At 36.0% G+C, this 23,205-nt stretch overlaps 1 protein-coding gene across 1 annotated transcript in view; it reads right to left on the bottom strand.

Moving 5' to 3' along the window:
- The window catches only part of MCU (mitochondrial calcium uniporter), a 108,646-nt gene that overhangs the window by 13,095 nt on the left and 72,346 nt on the right, over positions 1-23,205 (bottom strand). The window contains exons 2-3 of the mRNA XM_090158167.1: positions 3,522-3,621; positions 2,463-2,633 (exon numbers count right to left, since the gene is read on the bottom strand). Coding sequence (XP_090014293.1) covers positions 2,463-2,633; positions 3,522-3,621 — 271 coding nt within the window. The remainder of the gene's footprint in view (positions 1-2,462; positions 2,634-3,521; positions 3,622-23,205) is intronic.

The following is a 23,205-nucleotide window of genomic DNA, read 5'->3' on the forward strand; positions in this document are numbered from 1 at the left end:
CTCAATTTACTTTGGGAACTCAACCAGATAATTAGATCCGTTGAATGTTTATTACTTTACTCGCTTTACGCGTAATCAAAATACTCGTATACCTATCGCTCAATTTTCAGTTCAACGTAGAAGTTTCATATACTTGGGACCTAAATGGTTTAATGTATTACCATAGGAATTAAAATGTGAAAAAATTTTAAGTTGCTAAAAAGCAAATTGAAAATGTTTCTGAAATCTAATACAAGTATGTTTAATTGAATCAATTGATTCAATTAAACATACTTGTATTCCTATTATACATATTTTTATTATACGATTTTGTAAATTAATAATTGATTTCAAGTTAGTTTAGTTAAATTATCTCGTGAACGAAGCTGTCGCATTGCTTCGCATTCGATTGGGAGTGGTTCCGTATTTATATTTGAAAGTGGGGGGGATGGGGGGGCAATGTTTGACGTAGCCCGCCTTAGATGGTTCTCGATCTGGTTCGTTAACACGGCTGTCGCATTCGTAAGTAAGACCGTCGCATTGCTTCGCATTGACGTCGCATTCGAATAGCGGTGATTATTGGTCTTAATTCCAACATGGGGGACTAGTATTAACCTAGCTCCCAAATTTGATTATTTAATTATCTCGTGAACCGAGCTGTCGCATTGCTTCGCATTGACGTCGCATTCATTTGCATTCATTTAAAATGGCGTCGCATTTATTTGCATTCATTTAAAATGGCGTCGCATTTATTTGCATTCATTTAAAATGGCGTGGCATTCATTTGCATTCATTTAAAATGGCGTCGCATTCATTTGCATTCATGTAAAATGAGGTCGCATTCATTTGCATTCATTTAACATGGCGGCCCATTCATTTGCGTTAAGTTAGCCCCCCCCCACTTACGATAGTGATTATCTCGTTAACTAAGATGTCGCATTCGAAAGTAAGGGTGTCGTATAACGTCGCATTGAGGTCGCAATCGAATAAAGGTGTTTGGAGGCGTCAACTGTTATAGGGGGGGCTCGCGTTAAGTTAGCCCCCCCCACTTACGATAGCGATTATCTCGTTAAATAAGCTGTCGCATTCGAAAGTAAGGGTGTCGTATAACGTCGCATTGAGGTCGCAATCGAATAAAGGTGTTTGGAGGCCTCAACTGTTATAGGGGGGGCTCGCGTTAAGTTAGCCCCCCCACTTACGAAAGCGATTATCTCGTTAACTAAGATGTCGCATTCGAAAGTAAGGGTGTCGCATAACGTCGCATTGAGGTCGCAATCGAATAAAGTTGTTTGGAGGCCTCAACTGTTATAGGGGGCTCCCGTTAAGTTAGCCCCCCCACTTACGAAAGCGATTATCTCGTTAACTAAGATGTCGCATTCGAAAGTAAGGGTGTCGCATAACGTCGCATTGAGTTCGCATTCTATTGGTTGTGTTTCCGGGTTGATAGTTGAAAGTGGGGGGGCTGTCATTAAGTTAGCCCCCCCTTTTGTTTTAATTATTCCAACTTAAAAATTATGTCGCATCTTTTTTTTTTAGTTTCGCATAACGTCGCATCGAGGTCGCATTCGATCGCAAATGAAAGTTTTTAAAATTGTAGAGAGGGGGGGCCAACTTAATGGAGCTCTGTTGGCTTGAATTCATTCTTATTCTAACCAATATTAGCAAACAAGATGCCACAGACGCTACAAATATCCGGAAACTCCTTAATGCGGCAAATTTCATAATAGTTGCAATTCTCTTAGTTGAGGAATTCAAGGTTCGAGATACAAAATTTGGATATTAATATATAATTGGTACTTATTTTAATATCACACAACACGTGCCTTTACAGATTGTAAGGTCCCGTAAATTGGCAATAAACATCATTTAAAATTTATATTAATTTTTGATGTGTATGTAGAAATTTCCGAAATAACTAAAATCGGCAAATGAATAACTTGTTGGCCTCCGATCGCCGAATTGGGATATCGTGGGCATAACGCATTATTTGTATTCAACCATCAGGGTTAAAATGTTATGTCCAAAACGACGGCGGCGGCTATACGTAAAAAAATACTTTTTAATAACCGTTTTTTTTTAAATTCACTTTTTAATTATTTTAAATTAGAGGAGTAGGTAGATTAGAATGCTTGAAGTTTATTTTGGAAACACGGGCTGTCTTCTGGTGTCCCAATTCTCAGTTGTCGTGTTTTACTTAAGCCTTAAGCTTCGGAGGAAACGTATCACTAGCAGCAATTACTCTAATAATACAGAGTCAAATATTTAACGCGTAGACATTTTCCTGGCAAGGGGGTCAGAATAAATTCGGTATTTTCTGACCAGTAAGGCGGGTTTGAAAGGTCAAGCCACATCCGGTCGTTCTTGTTAACACAATCTAAGACTTCATCGACCATTCTGAAAGTCATACTTACACTAACTCGGACACTTGGTACAAATTATAGAAATTGTATGGATTGTTCAAATGAATTTGACGTTCGAAATACCTGTAGTTTCTACGATAATCCTGTCGATTCCCCTGTCCTCCCTCTGTATATCAGTTATAAAATTTCCTACGGTGCTGCTGACTGGTCTCAGCGTGAAGCGGCACTTCTCTCGACGAGAAGGCAGCGGTAATGTTATCACAGGCAAACCTCTCTGGTAGACCACCGTCACTTCTACAAAAGTAACAAATTAAAAGAAAATTAGCACTTAAGCTACTCGCCGTCTCTCATTCGCACTTAAGCTACTCGCCGTCTCTCATTCGTACTTAAGCTACTCGCCGTCTCTCATTCGCACTTAAGCTACTCGCCATCTCTCATTGGCACTTAAGCTACTCGCCATCTCTCATTGGCACTTAAGCTACTCGCCATCTCTCATTGGCACTTAAGCTACTCGCCGTCTCTCATTGGCACTTAAGCTACTCGCCGTTTCTCATTCGCACTTAAGCTACTCGCCGTCTCTCATTCGTACTTAAGCTACTCGCCGTCTCTCATTGGCACTTAAGCTACTCGCCGTCTCTCATTGGCACTTAAGCTACTCGCCGTCTCTCATTGGCACTTAAGCTACTCGCCGTCTCTCATTGGCACTTAAGCTACTCGCCGTCTCTCATTGGCACTTAAGCTACTCGCCGTCTCTCATTGGCACTTAAGCTACTCGCCGTTTCTCATTCGCACTTAAGCTACTCGCCGTCTCTCATTCGTACTTAAGCTACTCGCCGTCTCTCATTGGCACTTAAGCTACTCGCCGTCTCTCATTGGCACTTAAGCTACTCGCCGTCTCTCATTGGCACTTAAGCTACTCGCCGTCTCTCATTGGCACTTAAGCTACTCGCCGTCTCTCATTGGCACTTAAGCTACTCGCCGTCTCTCATTGGCACTTAAGCTACTCGCCGTCTCTCATTGGCACTTAAGCTACTCGCCGTCTCTCATTGGCACTTAAGCTACTCGCCGTCTCTCATTAGAACTTAAGCAACTCGCCGTCTCTCATTAGGACTTATGCATCTCAACGTCTTTCGTTGCACCTTACGTAACTCATAGTCTCTTATTGCACCTTATGTAACTCACCGTCTCTCATTGGCGTTGCCGGGGAGGCGGTTGAGAAACCCCGTGCCGCAACTTGAGGAAGCTGACATGTTGTTACCAAGAATACTCCCGATTTATGACACTGCAATTCAATAATAATATTTATTAATTCACATTTCTTACCCAACAAACGATGATCAGCAAAAAAAAATTAAATTGAATAGCGCATTTTACATTTGAAAATTCAAGACAATTGCTTCAGGGGAAAAAACAGTGCGAAGTATTTTATGTTAATTTCTAAAATTATTACACTTGAAAAATGTGGTTCGGGAGAAAAAAAATGATATGGTATTCTACCACGGTTTAACGATCGAAACTGGGAAGGTACACGATTCGCGTTTATATAAGAAATCGATTCTACATAGTCTCACACAAAAAATATGCACATTTGGGCATAGTATTACTGTAATAGTGTAAAAGCGTTACAGTTCTGACCATCATAATTTAGCTTTTAACGTTAGTTAATAAAAATTGATATTTCAGTTTTTCAATAACCGTTTCAAACAGATGTTTAAACAGAAAAAGCAAATACATCTTTAAAACGATCTGAAGAGTTTTTCACCTTTTCTTCAAGAAAACCATCAAAAGAACGTTTTAAATGACAAACATTAAGTATATTATCGAGTTTATATTCTCATTGAAAAACCGATTAGAAAAAAAACCAAAGACTGTTCTTTTATTAAAAAAAAGTTTTGCTAACAATAACATTCCGTTTTAAGACTAGAGCACCACGATAATATCCAAAAAAAATGTACAATTATTTTTTTAAATTCTATAAACTAATATTATTGTTCGTTATACCCAAGACACCAAATTACGCCCAAGTTATGTAGTGACCTTTTATGATTTTAAATCAAGTGGCAAGGTTACAATGCGTAGGAGCGTGGTGGCTAGCCCACCACGCCACGTGATAAATGTATAAATAGTCTAAAGGTTATTATTGAGTTGTATAAATATATCTGTGGAAATACAAATTTACATCGTATACAGAACTTGATAGAATTATGGGCCATGTTTCTATAATAAAAATAATTTCTACATAAAATGTTTTTGAAGGTACGGCTCTCATTTGAAACACATATTTCTGGCTGGACTAATTTTAAAAGCTGAAACTATGAAGAGGTAAAATGAAGTTCTATAAATTAACGACGTGACGTTTCCGGAGTAGAACTGGCATTTGGCGATAAAGTGTAGAGATAAAGCAGCCGCTTAATTTGATTTCCTTCGGTAGTGGGTTTGCCGGAAGATAAGCAGTTGATAGGCGTGCTTGTTTAGTTGTTCAAGTTTGTCGTTTATGATTTATATTACGCGGCTAAACACTCGTCAATCTTTAAACGTCACCTTTCACCTTTCACCTTTCATCGTATAATGACGTCATATTTGAGAGGTTCAATCGTCTCTGAGAAACTTGTAGAGCGGACGTAAAGTACTTGAGTGTACAGTATCGTTTACAATCATACAGGACAATGCAAAAATTTCGTAACGGAACAAAATCGAATTTCAGCTTTTTAAACAAATTTATAAACTTCTTCCGTTGATCACTACGGGGCTCTGTGTAAGCCGAAAAAGCTCAATATACCACTACCTAAATAAACGTAACTAATACACTGACACCTCATCAATTTCACTAACACCATGAACATTAAAGACCATGAGAGGAATTTAATACAAGTATTTTGGTTTTACATCTATAAAAATTCAATTATATTTTAAATAATTATGTCAGTGAGATCTAACAATTAGTAACGGTTCAGCGTATCCTTACGTGATTTATACACCGTTTCGAAACATTCCAGCGCAGAGTTAAGCAGTCTGATAATGAAATTAGAGGTCGGTAACGGTTAATCATTATCCATGATTAAATTGATTTTTTTTGGAAAAAAAATATAAACAAAGAAAATTACCGGTTAATATTTCGGAAAATGGTTAAAAACCATGTATTATTCGTAAAATTTGAACTTTTCATCGAAAAAAACGTCGTTTTTCCGATTAATTTTACAAATTTATCAAAAAATTAATCGGATAATACAGAAATATAAATTACTTGATCAAAACATTTTACGAATAATTTTGAGAGCTTTATCTATTGAATAAAAGTTAACTATCCTCGACCTCTAAATGAAATATATATGATTGCGAAGGCGAAAATTGATGGATTGAGAAAAAACTTAATGATTAAACTTCAATTCAAAATACATAAATATTTTTAGAGTTAAATATTTTAATTTTTATTAAAATTGTGGTTTTGTATATTTCATTATCGCTTTTAAATAAATAAAGATTTAATTTATTTTTATAAATTCTAAAGCAATTTAATTAAATTTAACCCTGGAGGGGTACCCAAATGAGCGATTTTCAGTAATTTTTATCTTGAAAATGTATTAAAAACTTACAATAAACAATATTATTTCTATCATTTTCTATGCCGAGCGATCTCGACCATCAAATTGGGGATCTTAAAAATTAGACACTTAAACACCCCTGAATCAAACATTATGAAGATTTTTAACTACAATTCTTATTGGCTCCTAAAACTCAAAGATGCAACCGTTTAATTTTTATTATTATTCTTGAGACTACTCTAACAATGGATACAGTAAATGGAACGTTTTTATAGTCCGCAGCTGATAAAACCACTGGCTATGGGTAACCTAAACAATTTTAGGTTTCACATGGCACTATTTTCTTTGAAAAAAAAATTAAGGGCGAAAGGTAAGGAGACGTTTGCCAAAATTCCGGCAAACAAAGAGATACTTTAACCAAATTTTTTGGATAATTTAAACGAGTCAATTTTATTGTTCAACTTTGTTGTTGACCACAGGTTTCAGGTCAAATTTGCTTAACTACATTGTTTTTAATTAACACTCCACGAAAAGTTTAAACTTTACGAATAGCTACGAACTGCTAACTTCGTGATTTTAAATTTTTCACATCTACTACCACCTAATATGTAATTTAAATAAATAAAGGTGATTTGTTCATCGAAATGATATTTAAAATAAAACTTCGGGGATGTAAGACGTACGTTTTCTTTTAAGTTGACCACCCAAAAGCGTTTTAATTTACAGCACGTTGTGAAACATCTTTCCGCATTCACACGGAGGAACTTGGTTTAAGACTCGTATTGACAAAATGTTTCTTAGCGTGAACAGACAATAAGAGCCTTAATCTGTAGTAAATGTTGTTATCCGTTCTCACGTCTAATTGCGTTTATCGTTATCAGAGCCGGGTCGCATGCCTCTGGTAACGAGTAAGAACGAAACGAGAAATGTCATGCAAAGGCACCCGCTAACGTTAAAGGGAAATTCAATTACATATTCTCCGGTTACGGAATTTCTGTTATATGGACGGCGCCGCAACGTCCATCGTCATTGATCAAAAATAGCCAATGGAGGCTGACCAGTGATGTCCTCTTTGGAAAATACTTTTCCAGTGCCCATCTTATCTAAAAGGCTCAAATATGTCTATCGTAAACTCTAATCCGTTACTTATTTTACGTCTAAAACTCTTAACAAGCATTTAAAATACTTAAATTCGTGTTTAGGTTGAAGTTTTACTTTTCAAGGTTAATACATCACTTTAATTATGCGATACGAAAAGCTTAATACGTTATTTCTTTTTATCCCGAGTCTACAGGACATAAGAAGCTATTGCTTTCGAAAATCAGCCATAGGTGGCGCCTTAATAGTTAAGTGAGGTGGTAATTATACATCAAGCTTGTTTTACGGATTAACGGAATGAATTGGTTCGTGCAAATTTAAAAACCTACGGATATTCATTTCATAGAATCCAAATGTTAAAAAATGATTTAATTAAAATAAGGAAATATTTTATGTTTGGTTTGGTCAATTTCTAGACCCGGTAATTAAATTTAAAAAAAAAGTTATATCCACTGTCAAATAGATACTGAAAAATTCGGAAAATTTTAATTTAAACATTTGCATTAGAATATCAGCATTTGAAATTCCAATACTAAATTGTTGCGACTTACAGTGTGCTTCTGTCTCTCCGTCTTTATGAAATTAATAATAACCATTAAATATTTATCAAACACAAGAATTAACAGTTTTACGAGGGGTCGGACACTTGCCATTATTTTGTACGGGATTTCGTAGAGATTTTGGAGATTTTATCATTACTTTTTGAAGTGATTTTGGGATTTCAATGTTAATTTACCATAGAGAGAGTTAAATGATTTTGCAATTTTAGACAAAGTGTATACGGGATTTTGGTAAATGTCCGACCCCTCGCAGTTTTAAGTAGGCAATCAAGAAATAAAGCAATTAGATTTTAATCGACAGCATTCGTGTCCAATATTCGCAAACTTTAACCGTAACACGAGGTATCAGCAAAAAAGGCTTACCAGCAGGCTTCTACGCATTAAAAACCGGCATTTGCAAGACACTTAGCCCAACTTAGGTGCCTCGGGTATTAGCCTAGCGGATTTTTATTAAAAAATACTTTTTCAATTCTAGCTGCTCGGATTAATAACTGATAAAAGCAGGGTTAATAGTATGAACTAGCCGAAATAATATATGCAAATTAAAGGCCATCCGCGCGTCTAAGGGTTTTCGTGGAGCGAAGAGATAGCGGTGAAATTAATTTAGCGTCAACTAATATGAAACCCTCAATAAAGTTGATTAATGGTACTCCGCTTACACTTAATCCCAGCAAGAGCCGATAATGAAATTAACAGGGCTTCAACGTCAACAAGCTACTGACCTTTCCGCGAATCGCGTTGCATTGGGACGTATAAAATACTAAATAGTGAACCTTGCCTGCGGTATGAGCGTAGACGTTGATATAGTTTCGGGCTGCTGCCACTCCGTTTAATTACGGTGGCCGTCCACAAATATTATCTCTCGCTCTGTCGCCCGAGCAGTTTTGCACCCACGAATAAATGAACATCACACGCCGAAAAACGCATATTCAATTGACCGTAAGAATGAATAATAATCAGAGGCTATTATTGCCACGTCAGTGAAAGAATTGTTTCACGCAAATGAATTCCCCATTTCCCCCCGATTTGATCCTTTCATTTATAGTTTTAACGTAGTGGTTTTTATCATAAATCGGAAACTGTTTAGTTCGTTCACGCCAAAAAGCTCCAAGTGGATGGATCTAGCATAAATCGAACCACCGAGGACTTCCCTCTAAACGTGTATTGTCCTCTAAACAATTTGCTAATGAGTATCTGGTCCATGACATAAAAGACTACTGGTGCAAAATCTTCATTACCCAAAGTCTGCTTCAACGAGTGTTATTTGTCCGTTACAAAATTATATTTTCGTATATTTTAATTCAATGTTAAGTTAAAAGGAACCACCCAAATTTTTAGGGTTAAGCTTTTTTATCCCTTTTCACAATGGACTAATTATTCGCTAATTATATAAATATTTTAATTCTAGCACGATTGGTATTTCCATAAAATTAAAAAAATTAGAACACTACCAATTTCACGACACGGGCTCTCCTACCATAAACTATTCGCAACGAAAAGTTTCACTAGCGCCACCTAGTGGCGATGAAGCCCAACTACGATCTCAAGGAAACAAATCGGTCAGAGAAGGACAGTTAAATATAAACGTGGAGTTTCCTTCATTAATATCATTGTTCAATAAATTAATGATATTAATAAATACTTTTTCTGGTAAAAATCATCAGCTTGGAAGAAAGTGGTACGACTCAATACTGAAGGGGAATATTTTTTAAAAAGGAATTTATGAAGTAAGCCTTGACCAATTGCCCACATGATTTTTATGAGTCTTTTTGTTTTATAAAAATATAGTTGAAATCAGATTACCATTATCGAAACAAAGTGAATTGTATTCAACAAGGAGAGGAAAACTAAGAAGTTATCATGTAATTTCACTGGAGTATTTGACAAACTGGAAGTTTACAAAATAGAGGCTTTAGTACTTCATTTTCCGAAGATCCAACATCACGTAACTTTGGAACTAAACATTGCAATTTAAGGCCTCTCCGTAGGGCATCTAGTTATTTATTCAAAGAAAAGCATGACTGTTAAATAATTGAATTGAAAATTGACAAAGAGTTTGTTCATAAGCTTTTGCTTCAATTGCAATATGTTTATATTAAATATTTTTTAAAAACTACATTCAGTCAAATAAAATTTATTATCTGCCAAAATAGATGTTGACAAATTTACTACAGCACTCGTAACAGTGATCATTTTATCAGCACATGGTAATAAATCCCAGGGTATGCTTTTAGGAAAAATGTTGAATGTTTTCAGTCTTTGAATTTCACGCTCGACATGAACCCTAGCACGAGCAACTTTTTATGTAAGCAAAGCGTCTTCTCGGGAAGATTGTGCCCTCGTCTTTGTTTTTTGCCCTTAGGGTCATTCCACGACAGAGTGACCCACCTTGTCCACCCTACTTTCTCCAATTATCGTGAAAACTTGTACATAGGGTTATTTTGGCCGTAGAACCCAGATTTGAAAGTTCCGTTGAGATCCGACGAGCGGTTTCTGAGATACGGCATAGGGGCATTTCGCGAAAGTGACCTTGACCCCTAAAACAACTCTTGGGTTTTCTCAGCTTCTGGTTGATGTAAAAAGGCATAAAAGGTATAATTTTCAAGGTAACGGGCAGCCGAATACGAAACAATACTCGGTTTGACACCATAAGTAATTTAACCTACAACAAAACAGGGTTTCAATAATTGACCCTTGACCCTGAAAATAGCTATTTTTTATTTTTTTTATAATATTTTTTTCGGAATTCTCCACCCAAAATACAGTTAAAAACAAAAAAAAATCGAGGGTAATATTTTTTGTTTTTGAGAAAAAAAAATATTTATCTAACCCCTCCCGTGTTAAAACGATTAGATTCTTAACCATGAAAATAACATTGGTCATATTTATTTAAATTTAACGATATTATTTATTTACTAGACAAATACACTATGTGTTATGCAAAGTGCAATGCCCTACACAAATTAAACAATGCAGAAATAAATATATCATAAAAGACGAAGATAAATTACACGTAGAAAAATACTACGTGTATTTGTCTAGTAAATAAATAATATCGTTAAATTTAAATAAATATGACCAATGTTATTTTCATGGTTAAGAATCTAATCGTTTTAACACGGGGGGGGGGGGGGGTTAGATAAATATTTTTTTTCTCAAAAACAAAAAATATTACCCTCGATTTTTGTTTTTAACTGTATTTTGTGTGGAGAATTCCGAAAAAAATATTATAAAAAAAAATAAAAAATAGCTATTTTCAGGGTCAAGGGTCAATTATTGAAACCCTGTTTTGTTGTAGGTTAAATTACTTATGGTGTCAAACCGAGTATGGTTTCGTATTCGGCTGCCCGTTACCTTTAAAATGATACCTTTTATGCCTTTGTACATCAACCAGAAGCTGAGAAAACCCAAGAGTTGTTTTAGGGGTCAAAGTCACTTTCGCGAAATGCCCCTATGCCGTATCTCAGAAACCGCTCGTCGGATCTCAACGAAACTTTCAAATCTGGGTTCTACGGCCAAAATAACCCTATGTACAAGTTTTCACGATAATTGGAGACAGTAGGGTGGACAAGGTGGGTCACTCTGTCGTGGAATGACCCCTTAAGCCTTTCTTAATGAAAAGTGGACTAAGTAATTTTAACACTCTCCGGGTAGACAAATCTTCAGTTGGAAGTTCTTTAACTATTTCATTAAGAAGTTCCATTGATTGAATTCCAGTCAATCAGACAACAGTTTGCGGTTTCAATATGCCGCATCTAGCAGTTACTTTACATTTATGTTCTTCATGCGTATTTACTGTAATTCCTTTTTCCTAAGTACGAATGACATTAGCATTTTCAATGCATTCAGCTTGATTTTTTCCACCAGTTAAAGGTTCTACAAGATGATCCGTAAGCAAATGTTCCGCTAATCTCTTCCCCTCATCATAAATACTCTTTTTTTCTCCTAGCATTATACAGAGAGGTTCGTCTATATAACCATTAATTGTTCTGTTATATGATGCTTTGGTTGATTTTCTGTCACGCATACGAATAGGCAGGTTCTTGGAAGGAATTTCCAAAGGCCTTAAACAATGTGGATACTGCTTGAACTGATCTGTTGATAATTTCAAGATTAAAAAAACTACTAAATTTTTATTAAATACTCCAGCGTAACATAGTCATACCTTTACAGGCTTCAGGAATAGCTAAATTTTCCTTCCTAAAATGCGAATATCAAACAACTATCGTTTTACTATGTGTCATTCCCATTTTCAATGAAACTTCCCAAGCCTTAGCTAATTTTGGTAGCTTTGAATGAAAACGATGAAACCGCATACCTTCCATGGTACCGTTGTTATTAGAACCATACAAAGTAACAATTTTTAAGATAAAAGGTCTGTTAAAACGACCCAAATTTGATTTAATAGTAGATTGTTTGGAAACGAAATAAACCTAAACGTACGAAATCTTCAATCTACACTATTATGTCGTCTGGTTTGTATCCTTTAGATCGCGCCATCTTGGAGCGACCGACGCGCCACCTTTTATTTATTTTCGATGCGAATACTCCTATCTATATGAACGACTGTTACTATATATATAATCAGAATATACAAACATTCTAAGTGATTAATTTACGCATGACATTAAAAAAATAAGCCAATTCATTTGAACCAAATTTCCGCTCGGATGTATAGAAATTAAATTTTAATTCGGGTACAGTAAAACCGCCATAGCTCAACCTTGGGTGGTGACTCCCAAAACCAATACTCTGGCTTAATAATGCCCAAACCTTTTCCCAATTTCTCGGCTTCGAAATAAAAGTACGTTTAAAAAGGGATTAACACTTGGCATTTTTCTAGTTTAGCAGGCAGATTTGATCAATCTGAAAAGGGAGAGACGAAAGCGACAGAACTAAAATAGTCCGTCCGCACCGACAAGCCTCCTCGCGTGAGTGCTTCTATAACCCACAACACGAAAGCCAGCGAAGTTTTAAGTTTTCCCCGGAACTTTAATTAAATTCTTGTAACGGTTCGTTCGAAAGTAGATTCCCTTCGCGGAGGGCGTCCTGGACGGCTAAAATTATAACCTGTCAAGTTTCCTTCCCGAAGCCATTCAGGTTCAGGGTCCCCGTAATACGCGAGCCCGCTTAAGAGTCCGCGGGATTTTTCACACTAAATTAATCGGGTAACCGTATAGCCTTATTTTCTAGGTTAAAAGGGATTTTAACGGCGCATGGCCAGTTATTACATTTTATACGTTTTTCATATCGGCTTCGTAACGGGAGAAGGGTTTTCCATTTTGAAGGTATCTCGGGCACGAAAAGGTTTAAGCTTCGATGATTTACGCAAAGTTACGTTATTAAGCGTAACAAAGTAATGGCCGACGTCAATATCCATTGTAAAATAGACAGTTGGCGCTTCTTTATACGGCGAAATCGATGGAGTACGATCGCTTTAAAATCTCCAAACAAACAAAGTATCTTTTGATTAGAATTTAAAACTATTAAAAGGTTAAAGTGAAAAACAAAAGGTAAATTAAAAAAACAATCGCACCCTGATAAATAATAAATAAAATAATTTAGCATCTATTTTGTTAATTAGAAAATGAAAACGAAACTGGAATAGTTTATCAAATACTACGTTTTCAGGGAGGTAGGAATTCGATTTTGCAGGAACACATTTTTAGAGTTTTCATGACGTCCACTTTCAACCTTGACACGGGTTTAGCCCTACCAAAAAAACACTGTTTAGAATTTTTATAGTAGCTTCGGTCTCTGCAAACTCTATTGGGCACTGCTTGGGCAGACCGAAAATGAAACGAGTATCGTGTTTAAAACGGCTCTAGCAATTTAGTCAAAAAGTAAAAATAAATTATGTAACCGAAAAACCCTTTCTTGTGTATTCCGAGGATTGTTTGGGGAATTCCGTGAAGGAATGGGTTAAAAGGAGACGTTTTCAATCGGTCCCGTTCAATAATTAGACAACCCCACATTTTCATCTAAAAAAACACCGGCATATCAAACCCGTGTTTGTGCGATTTCAAGCTTAGAAATATCGGATTTTCTGAGAAAATATGGGTCCATTACCCGTGTTAGAGAAAACACGTGTTAACTCTAACACAAGCGCTTTCACGCAATGCAGCGCGGATATCCAAATTCGGTTTACACCAACCACGAGTTTACTACCTGCATGAAAACGTCGTCAAATACCATATAGTTATCAAAATATAAATGTAGGCTAAACGAAGCGTATTCAAACAAGTTGGCGAGACAAAATATACCTCTCCTCGGTAGAGTTTCTAATTTTCAGTGAAGCGTAACATCTATCCGTGCCGGAGGGCTCGGGTTCAAATCCCGCCCGATACTAACGCAAATTGAAAACAAAATGATACAACACCCAATGACAAAAAGAGGGCTCTTTTGGAAAAAGCTTTTCTTTAATTCCAAGAAACTGCGAACGCGGTGATTACACTTTGCCCCGAAAAGGCGTACGCGTTCGCAGCCCAGACAGACAGACCGACACGGTGATTGTAAAACCCCTCCTAGGGGACAGTCTCCTCGGAGAAGTAAAAACGTCAAAATTAACAGAAATAACATATTTAAACAAAATTTTGCATAATGGACTAGCGCACAAAAAAATTATAATCATATTATAGAGTGGGAAAAAGCAAAAATATTAGCAAAATAAAATTGGATAAAAAGGAATTTCAAAGAATTTGTTTATATAAAAGATATAGGTAAAATATATCTAGACATAGGACCAATAGACATAATATTGATGCGTCCCCCGAATAAGTTGAGATTTTGAACGTAACCATTTTTTTTGGGAAAAATAAATTAATTTCATATTTCTACTTTTTGTTCATTTATTTAATAAAAATAACGCAACCTTCTTGTTTAATGTCCCCCCCCCACTTCTACAATGCTTTCACAGCTCTCCCACTAAAAATATATATTAATTCGTCCATAGGCTTGACTGCATTATCTCAAGAACTGGTTGGGCAGTCAAATTTATGGTAAAACCTAATCGACTCAAGCGCCATCTACTATCAGAAAATAGAACCGCTTAGTATGGAAATTCCTTTTCGTCAGTTTCTACAAAACACATACTAACTATTTCCGAAAAACTGCCGAAAGTGGAGCCACAATAAATACCAAAGTGACGTATTAGACTCTCGATCGATGGAAAGCACGCGTAGAACTCCATCTATAGGGAGGTTTATTGAAATCGGCAAAATCATCAATATTAAGAGTAATTCTCGGTAGAGAGCAAAAATAGAAAAAGACTCGTCGTTTAGAGTCAGGTATTGATCTCTTATTCGAACTTTCTGGAGAAAAAGAAACAGCGCCTCGAGCGGGAAACTGCGTAAGCGAACTTTCATCGCGAACTGAGACGTGCCTCGACGAAACCTTCCACCGATTCAGAAATGAATTATCCGCCAAATGACCGTTTCCCCGCTGAATACCACGGAAAAAATGAAAGGAATCGGGATGTATAACCATTTTAACCCGACATAGTGAGTCCAGTCGGGGAAATGCATCCCAAAGGGGGTCAAGCCAACGCGAGGGAAAGAGACCGGGTGTTTACCCCGGTTTTATTATGCCCCCATTTGCCACTGGAATAACTGTCAGGTAAAAATTGTTTTACAGCACGACTCCTATCATTTTCTCCATGCATACTGACTTTTCGCGTTAATTGCACCCGTTTCAAGGTCCAGATGCCCCTCGATGACGTGTAGTTGAAACTTGTAAGAGTGTAGACGTACAAACTATACACTGCGATGGGAAGCTTAAGCACCAGGCTTAGAGGTCTCGCGGTCCCCGGGCGAAATGCATGGGCGAAACTGATGGTAGCGGCTTTCCGGTATATACATCCCTATGGGAAAATTTTAGCGGCCCTGGGCGACCGCCCGGCTCGACCCCACCCCTCTATCAAATATCTTTGGGAATAAGTTCAAAGTACTTAAATTTTTCTGTAAATTTTTGCTTTATAATACTAATACAAATAATAATAATAACCAGCTAGGCTAATACCAAAGGCACCACCTTAGGCCTAAGTCATCAAGCCTCTTTTAAAGTCATTAATATAAATATTTAGATATTTTCTTAACTTTTTTTAGGAATATGTATAGAATACTTTACTAACTAAATGTCCCAAAAAGCTTTGATAGAGCTCTAAAGGATTCTATTGAGTTTCTATAAACATTTTGTCATTGCAATTATATCTCTTACTTCAAAAGTATCCAATTATTCTTTAAAGGAAAAGAATACGCTAAAAGCGGTTCTCAATTGTAGATTTAATGTTTATAATATTATTATGGAATAAAATTATAATATTTGCTAGGGAGTTTTATCTTCAAAAAAGTTCTTATTCAAATTTGAAAACCAAGAGAAGATAAAATTATTAATGCGATTATAAATACAAAATAAAAACTAGAATAATAATTACTTTAAAAAAATGTTCGCTTAATGCGAGAAAACCGGATACATTAACCACAAAATTGACGATAAATTTCTGCCGACCTCCACGTAACGCGTTATTTCACAGTAATGTTCTAATGTTAAGCGAAATAGTCATTACTTTTTAACATTTTGTTATCGACAATCAGTAGATTGCTTCAACTACGCAATTTCGGAAAGAAAAGGCCATTAAAAGGTACAAAATTATGAATGACATATATGATCTAAATATTTTATTTCTATATTGACCTACACTTTCATCCGTATTCATTAGTTTCGCCTTTGCCCGATAGGGAGCGCCGCGGTAGAGTGTATATGTTTAATTGCAGCAGATTTCGCTTGCCAAGTTCGGCCGCTACAAATGAACGGCAGTGATACTACACCACGGACTGTAAATTTTAGAGGACCGGTATTCCCGAGGTATTTTACGCCCCGTTCACCGACCAGATTGACGGGAGTCGCTCAAGGTCATAAAAAAAACTAAAGCGCGTGTCTTTCGGTCGGCCAGATTTCCAGATAACATGCGGGGGGGGGGGGGGGTCTATCTCTATGCGTGGTACAAATGACCTTGACGGACTCTCTCTCTCTAGTTCGAAATGATTGATGCTCGGAGAAACCAAAATTCTACAGGAGAAGGCTACGCTTTACTCGTCCTCTAAAATTTACAGTCCATGACTACACGACTCGATTTGGAAAAGAGCAAATAGAAAGCCAATATTGTCTGAGGCCTACCTGCAACCTAGGAGCAACAAACACAAGAAGAACGCAGCTAGCCTTTAAACACGCTAACGAAGGGTTGTGTACGAATTTCATTGGACGAGCGTCACGAGCCTTTACGATGAACGTTTTACGGGCGGGGGGAAGACAATTTCCTTATTTTCCCCTTCCGCCGGCAGCAGGCGCTAAAGCGTCTAACCAATGAAAAACGTACGCAAGAAAATCCACGACTTTTGACGTGTTACGTTCTCCTTGTGTGGGGTGTTGTGTTTGTTGCTCCTAGGTGCAACTTTCAAAGCGAATTTTTTAAATGACGAAATGTTTCTCACTCTCGTAGAGTAACTTTTACTACGCCTATTTCATTGTAAATTAGCAAATAAATTATTAAGTTATAAATTATCATTTCGCCGTCTAAAAGCCAAATCCACGTATCTATTTATTATTTCTGTATTAGTTATATGGACTTTGCTTTCAGGCGACGATTTGTGGTCTGGGGTGTTTGAGGTTAATGTTTATAACACGCGAGACTACGTGAAGCTATGGTTGCGTTAAAATGACTTATCAGTGCGCGTGCAACAGAAATTTCGCGATACTTTAGTAATTTATTCCACGCGCGTTGATTCAGGCACTTAATGTTTAATATCCGTAACATAACATGCAACATAATTCCTTATATAGTACGACCATAAGTAACAAAATAACTATAAGTGAGAAAAATAGCTTCGATTGTCACCGAAGTGATAATAATAACAATAAGAGTCAGCTAGGCTAATACCCAAGGCACCACCTTAGGCCTAAGTCATCAAGTGACTTTTAAAGCCGTTTATTCAGGTGGCCGGTTTAATGCGCAATCAAAGTTCCATGCAGCACAGAGCCCCCTAGTGTCTAAAATATGCCCAAACAGAAAGATACTATTGACTAGGACGATATCATTCAGTTCAGTTGCAAGTCCTAGTTGGAGATGGGCGGTAGGGTAAGTGTTGAAAATAGGTTCGGTTAGAAAATTAGAATTGAAACAATAGGAAGTGTCATACTAATGGTTATTATGTTATTTATGGTACGACTGATATTCGTTCCCTTCAGCAGCAACATAAGTCTATATATATGTTACAAAAGTGAGCCAGCTTATTGAAAAAACTACTAATAACGATGAAAATTTAGAACTTAACAAAACAGATTTACACGTGTTGGTACTACGAAGGCTTCGCCAGGGCTGCCTGCACGCGCCTACTTGTGCAACAAGGTCAAGAGCTCAATTTTTTTTTAAACTTCAGTCTAAAGTCCACCAAACAATTTTTATACACATTTTATCAGTAAAAACGTAACACAAGAACCTGTCACCAATATGAAAAGTAATTATGAACTTACGGCGGGTTTCAACTAGTAACGAAATGAAATTTTTATCTAATGTTTCCAACAAATGGTTTTGAATTGAAAATAAGTGACTAATTTAGGAAACAACACCCTTTAATCACCAAGAGTGCTTGGGTATAAACAGAGAAAATCCAACATGGAGGACAATGCGTTTTTGAAATACGGCCAGCCAAGGATACGTAGGAAGGTGAAAAGTCAGCGGCAGCGGCTGGGCTAGATTCTTCCATTTATTTATAGCAGCCCCAGGCTGTTGGCTTTTCTCTAAATGAAAATAAGAAGAAAAAAGGGGAAGAACGGAATAAGGGTTTGAGGATAAAGCGCCATCTAGGAGAGATAATGAAAATCCTTATACGTTTCTCGAGAATGTGCCAAAGGACTGGCTGTTGAAGGTAAAGGCTCTAGTCTCGTGGTTTTGTATTTTTATCTTCCGACGGAATCCGAGGCTGAGGTGGGAACGAGACAGTCTACGTGGAAGCGAGGGTTATCAGCCTGCGTGAAATGCGGGACCATGCCGGGTTGGATTACTGCATATCCGAAACGGAATTAAACTTTGTGCCTGTTAACATATTTTAACAAGGAAGAGTTTTTCTCGGAAACATCCTACACGCTCACCGAAAACGTCTGCCTTAAAATTATAAAATCTGACGAAAATACCCGGCAACGAATTTGTATATTTTTTTTAGGGGGAAGAATACCGTAAAAGCCTCTTTTTCGTTCAAGCTGAACGTTTCTGTTTTAACAATTACATAATTGAATTATATTTTTCTTATTAAGCTGAACCTTCCTCTAGTGCTTAAAATAATTTTGATAATTCTAATATTTATAGTTAACGAGATATAAGGTCCTAACTAAAGGGTAGTTTGGGCGATTGCCCAACTTGTTTAGCTCCGGGGGTCCGAATTAAAACGTAATAACGTAATTACTTTTAAATTTTAAATTGTCAAAATTATTTTAGTCACTAAACAAGAGGCTTTTCTACACATAACAATTAATTTTATAAGTTAAAATACAAAATTAAAAGAGTTCAGCTTGAAATAGCGCGAAATTAGACAATGGCCACTGTAGTCTTCCCCCTTAAATCCAAAATTTTGAATAAATCCAAATAATCTGCTAATATTGTAACACTGTTCAGAAACTCCAAGAAACCAATGTAAAAAATGTTCAAAACAAATAAATTAAGTCCGTGGATTTTTTAAAAACATCAGTTGGATAGCACTTTCGCCTCAAAGAAACAAGAGCCTAGTTCAACCTAATATTGTGGTACTGGGTGTAAACTCGCCAACTCAACGGAGAAGAAACTGTTGCAAGTAACTTCTCACTGGTTAAAGAGGTTTTCACACGTTCTTCGGTTTCCCCCTTCCCATAAAAGCTTGGTGTTAACGGTAATAATAAGTGTAGCGAGCTGTTGGCTCGCGTGTCATGAAGGGCTTGCTACCACACTCCCGTGGTTGTAACCCGGCCACCTGAATATATAGATTTAAACATAGCTCGATGACTTGGGCCGGAGGTTGTGCCTTGAGTTTTAGCTTAGCTGTTAAGAAATTGGATAACATTCCAGATGAAAATACACAAAATCTATAACAAATATAAATCCACTGATTGAAAAAAGATTGTTTGATCAAGGCACAAATCTAGAGATTTATCCAAAGATTCCATTTGATTTGCAATTCCCGTACATTTGTTTTGTGAATGTCCAATCCCGGGCCTTCGGTGAAGACTTAAAAACGTGGCAAGTACGCAAGCATTCGAAATACAAAAGAAAATTTCTATTAGCATAAAGTTGTTTATCGTACTTCAGCGGCAATAAATTTGTTGTAGCGCCCTCTATGACAGTTTATCGAAAGCACATACTATTAAGGGTTGGCAGAAACGGGAGAAATGGAAATTAGGTACAAGGCATTTGAGTAAACTGTATATCTGAAACGTTTTATTGCAGTATTTTTGTTCTAAAGCTACTCATACTAAGAGTCGATTTCATGCTTTAAAAAGTTTATTAAAGTAACATTGACAAATTACATCGTTTTAAGTTAAAGACGGTCGTTGCTTTTTGATAAAATGGAACTAAACAGAGAATAAATACAAAGAAATCGACACACTCAAAAACCTGACCATCTTGGAATTTAATGAAATTTTGCATATATATAGTGTCTAGGGATTGCAAGGAATATGCAAAGTTTGATTGAATTTTCTAAAGCGGTTTTCAAAATATGGCCGTTTAAAATGTTCAAAAAATGGCCAAAATCACATGACTGGTATATTTTCTAATCCCCATAGCAGCTGTTCTAATTATTCTACAGAGTTGCGAATGGTGTCATTTTACTCAGCTTTGTATGCCTTTTCCAACGATATACATCATGTGTATTTTATTTTAAATATTTTTCAAATTTAAAAAACTGCATGATCAAAATTTAAAAAAATACAGGGAACAATCTGTATCTACTTTAAATTATTGATCAAATTTCAAAGTGGGAGGTTCATGGGTTCATAGTTAAACATTATTTAAAAAAATAGGTTTTTAAAAAATGAGAGCCTTTAATATGTATACATATATTCATATATAATCAATACATACATGCATATATTTAAATATTATGTATACATATACGCATTTGTACATATATAACACTTACATATCATATGTGTACATATATATCAGGGTTGGCACAATTTTGCCAAGCGTGGAAAAAACCGCGGTTTATTCTAGGAAAAATCCGGGTGAAAAAACTAGATTTTTCCACCTATTGTCTTCCTGTTAATAACCGTGTGGAAAATCGTACTTCCATGGTTTTTCCACCTCTAGTGGCAAAATTACATAAAAAATAAATAATAAAAGCAGTATATTCTTCTATTCTAATAATAAAGAATAATAATAATAATCAGCTAGGCTAATACCCAAGGCACCACCTTAGGCCTAAGTCGTCAAGCGACTTTTGAAGCCTTTAATTCAGGTGGCCGCGTTACAATGCGTAGGAGGGTGGTGGCAAGCCCCGCATGCCACGCGAGCCAACAGCTCCCTACACTAACTATTACCGTTAACCTCAACAAGTTTTTATGGAAGGGGAAACCGAAGAACTCGGGGGAAAACCCCTTAATCCAGTGGGGAGAGAACTTGCAAACTCAACGCAGAAGGAGTTGTTCCGAGTTGTCACCCAGTGCCACAAGCTGGGATCGAACCCGGCTCCTCTTGCTGCGAGGCGAAAGTGCTAACCACTCTGCCACCCCACTTACATTATTCACTATTATTCTGGACTTTTTTCATATCTCCTATTTGCAATGACCAAATTAGTCACTTAATAAATATATCAATGATTAATTTAGCATGAAAAGAGTTTTTTCCATTTTTCCTAGTTTTTCCCACATGTCCCGGCAAAAACCTGTTTTTTCCGGGTTTCTGCCAACCCAGATATATACGTCTATATACTTATAATATAATGTGTTTACATTTATGCATATATATATATATATATACTTATAATATAATATATACATATATTAATATAATGCATATAAGATGTCCACTAAAAATTACCCAGAGTAAATAATTGAAAAGCTTATTTTTCCGGGGAATTTGATATTTTCAGATCGCAATTAATGAGACCAAAACAGGATTAATTTAACCAGAAATATGTTAATGCGTCCAAAGAAATAAAAGAAAACCAACCAAATAAAAATTTGAAGTATTGATTTTTAAGATTTTTATACTTTAAAGAAATCTTAAGCATATATAGATAATACTGTTAAATCTAAATACGATCTGGAATTGTAGATATAAATTGAATACGATTCAGTTTGGAATTATGAGTAGCCTTGAGTTATAAACCGTAGTATATTATCTGTCTGTTTCAAAACTAAAATTTATACAAGATTAAATGCGCTCACATCGTCAGTGATAACAAAGGATTTAATTTGCACAAGGTTAAAAATTTTACATTATTTAAAAACCAACTGAAGTTTCAGCTTATTCGGGCCATCTTCAGAGCAGCTATGTTTATCAGTTAAGCAAAAATATCTTATAATACAGCTAAACTAAACTACTGTGTATGTATGTTTTCGAAAATATCATTTAATCCAAGTGTACTTAGTATAATAAATATGAGGTTAATTTGTATTTTGTAGTCAGTAAAATGAGCTCGGATTCTGGATTGAACTTGCCACATGAAAAGGTAACTTTAAATATGATTGAAGTGTGGCGAGCCCTAGAAAAATATATGTTTAACACCCCTTAAGCTCCAAATAATGTCTGTTAAAGAGTGCAAATAGTTGTGAATCCTTTAAACTTCTCTTTTAGAGAATAACACACAAAGACGAAAATCGTTGAGTTTTCGAGAAACACTTGAATAAAAACCAAAATAATAAATATGTCCTTGTTCAACTTTATTCCCCTTCATATTTTATTGATATTTTATTTTGTCATCAAAAATTCTACTTCCAAATTGACATCCAATATTCAAACTCAAGACGTGCTACTCGATATTGCGCAATTTTAAAAACATATTTTTGTAAGTTTCTTATTAAGAAATAGATGATTTAATTGTTCGAACATTGAACTAATGATTTGATCGTAATATCGGTTGATTATTTTTTTTTGAAAAAAGGTCATATTTTATTATTGATTTTCAATAATCAATTTGCCTCATTATTACAATTTAACAATTCATTTAAAGAGATAGTGTCCAAATTTTCTTGGTGTATTAACGGGACTTCGGTGCTTAACACTTTTCCTCCTGGTACCTCTCGAAGAAGGTTGTCTTTTCGCGTTGCCGTGAATTCACGCGTTTGGTTTGAATTCTTTTTGAAATTAAAATAGGTAAATACTACCAAATTGAAGTTTGTAAATGAAAGGGTAGGCTCCCCTGCATTTCTTTGGTACTTATTATTGACGTCATTTGCCGGTAAATGTATATATTGGTTGCTTGTAAAGCCAGCTGAAAGATAATGTTAAGAGGGAAAACAGAAATAAAATAGTATTTGATATGTATAATATCTTAACCATACCTTTGAGATTTTCAAAAATAATTTTATCGTTTATGGAGAACACTAAATAACTTAATTGTTTTACGCATAAAGAATTTAATAATCAATTAACAGAAATCAAAACTTTATTTCCAAAACAAATGATAATATTGGTGGTTG

Source organism: Leiobunum rupestre, chromosome 9 (genome assembly GCF_980474605.1).
Source record: "Leiobunum rupestre chromosome 9, qqLeiRupe1.1.hap1, whole genome shotgun sequence".
NCBI lineage: Eukaryota > Metazoa > Arthropoda > Arachnida > Opiliones > Sclerosomatidae > Leiobunum > Leiobunum rupestre.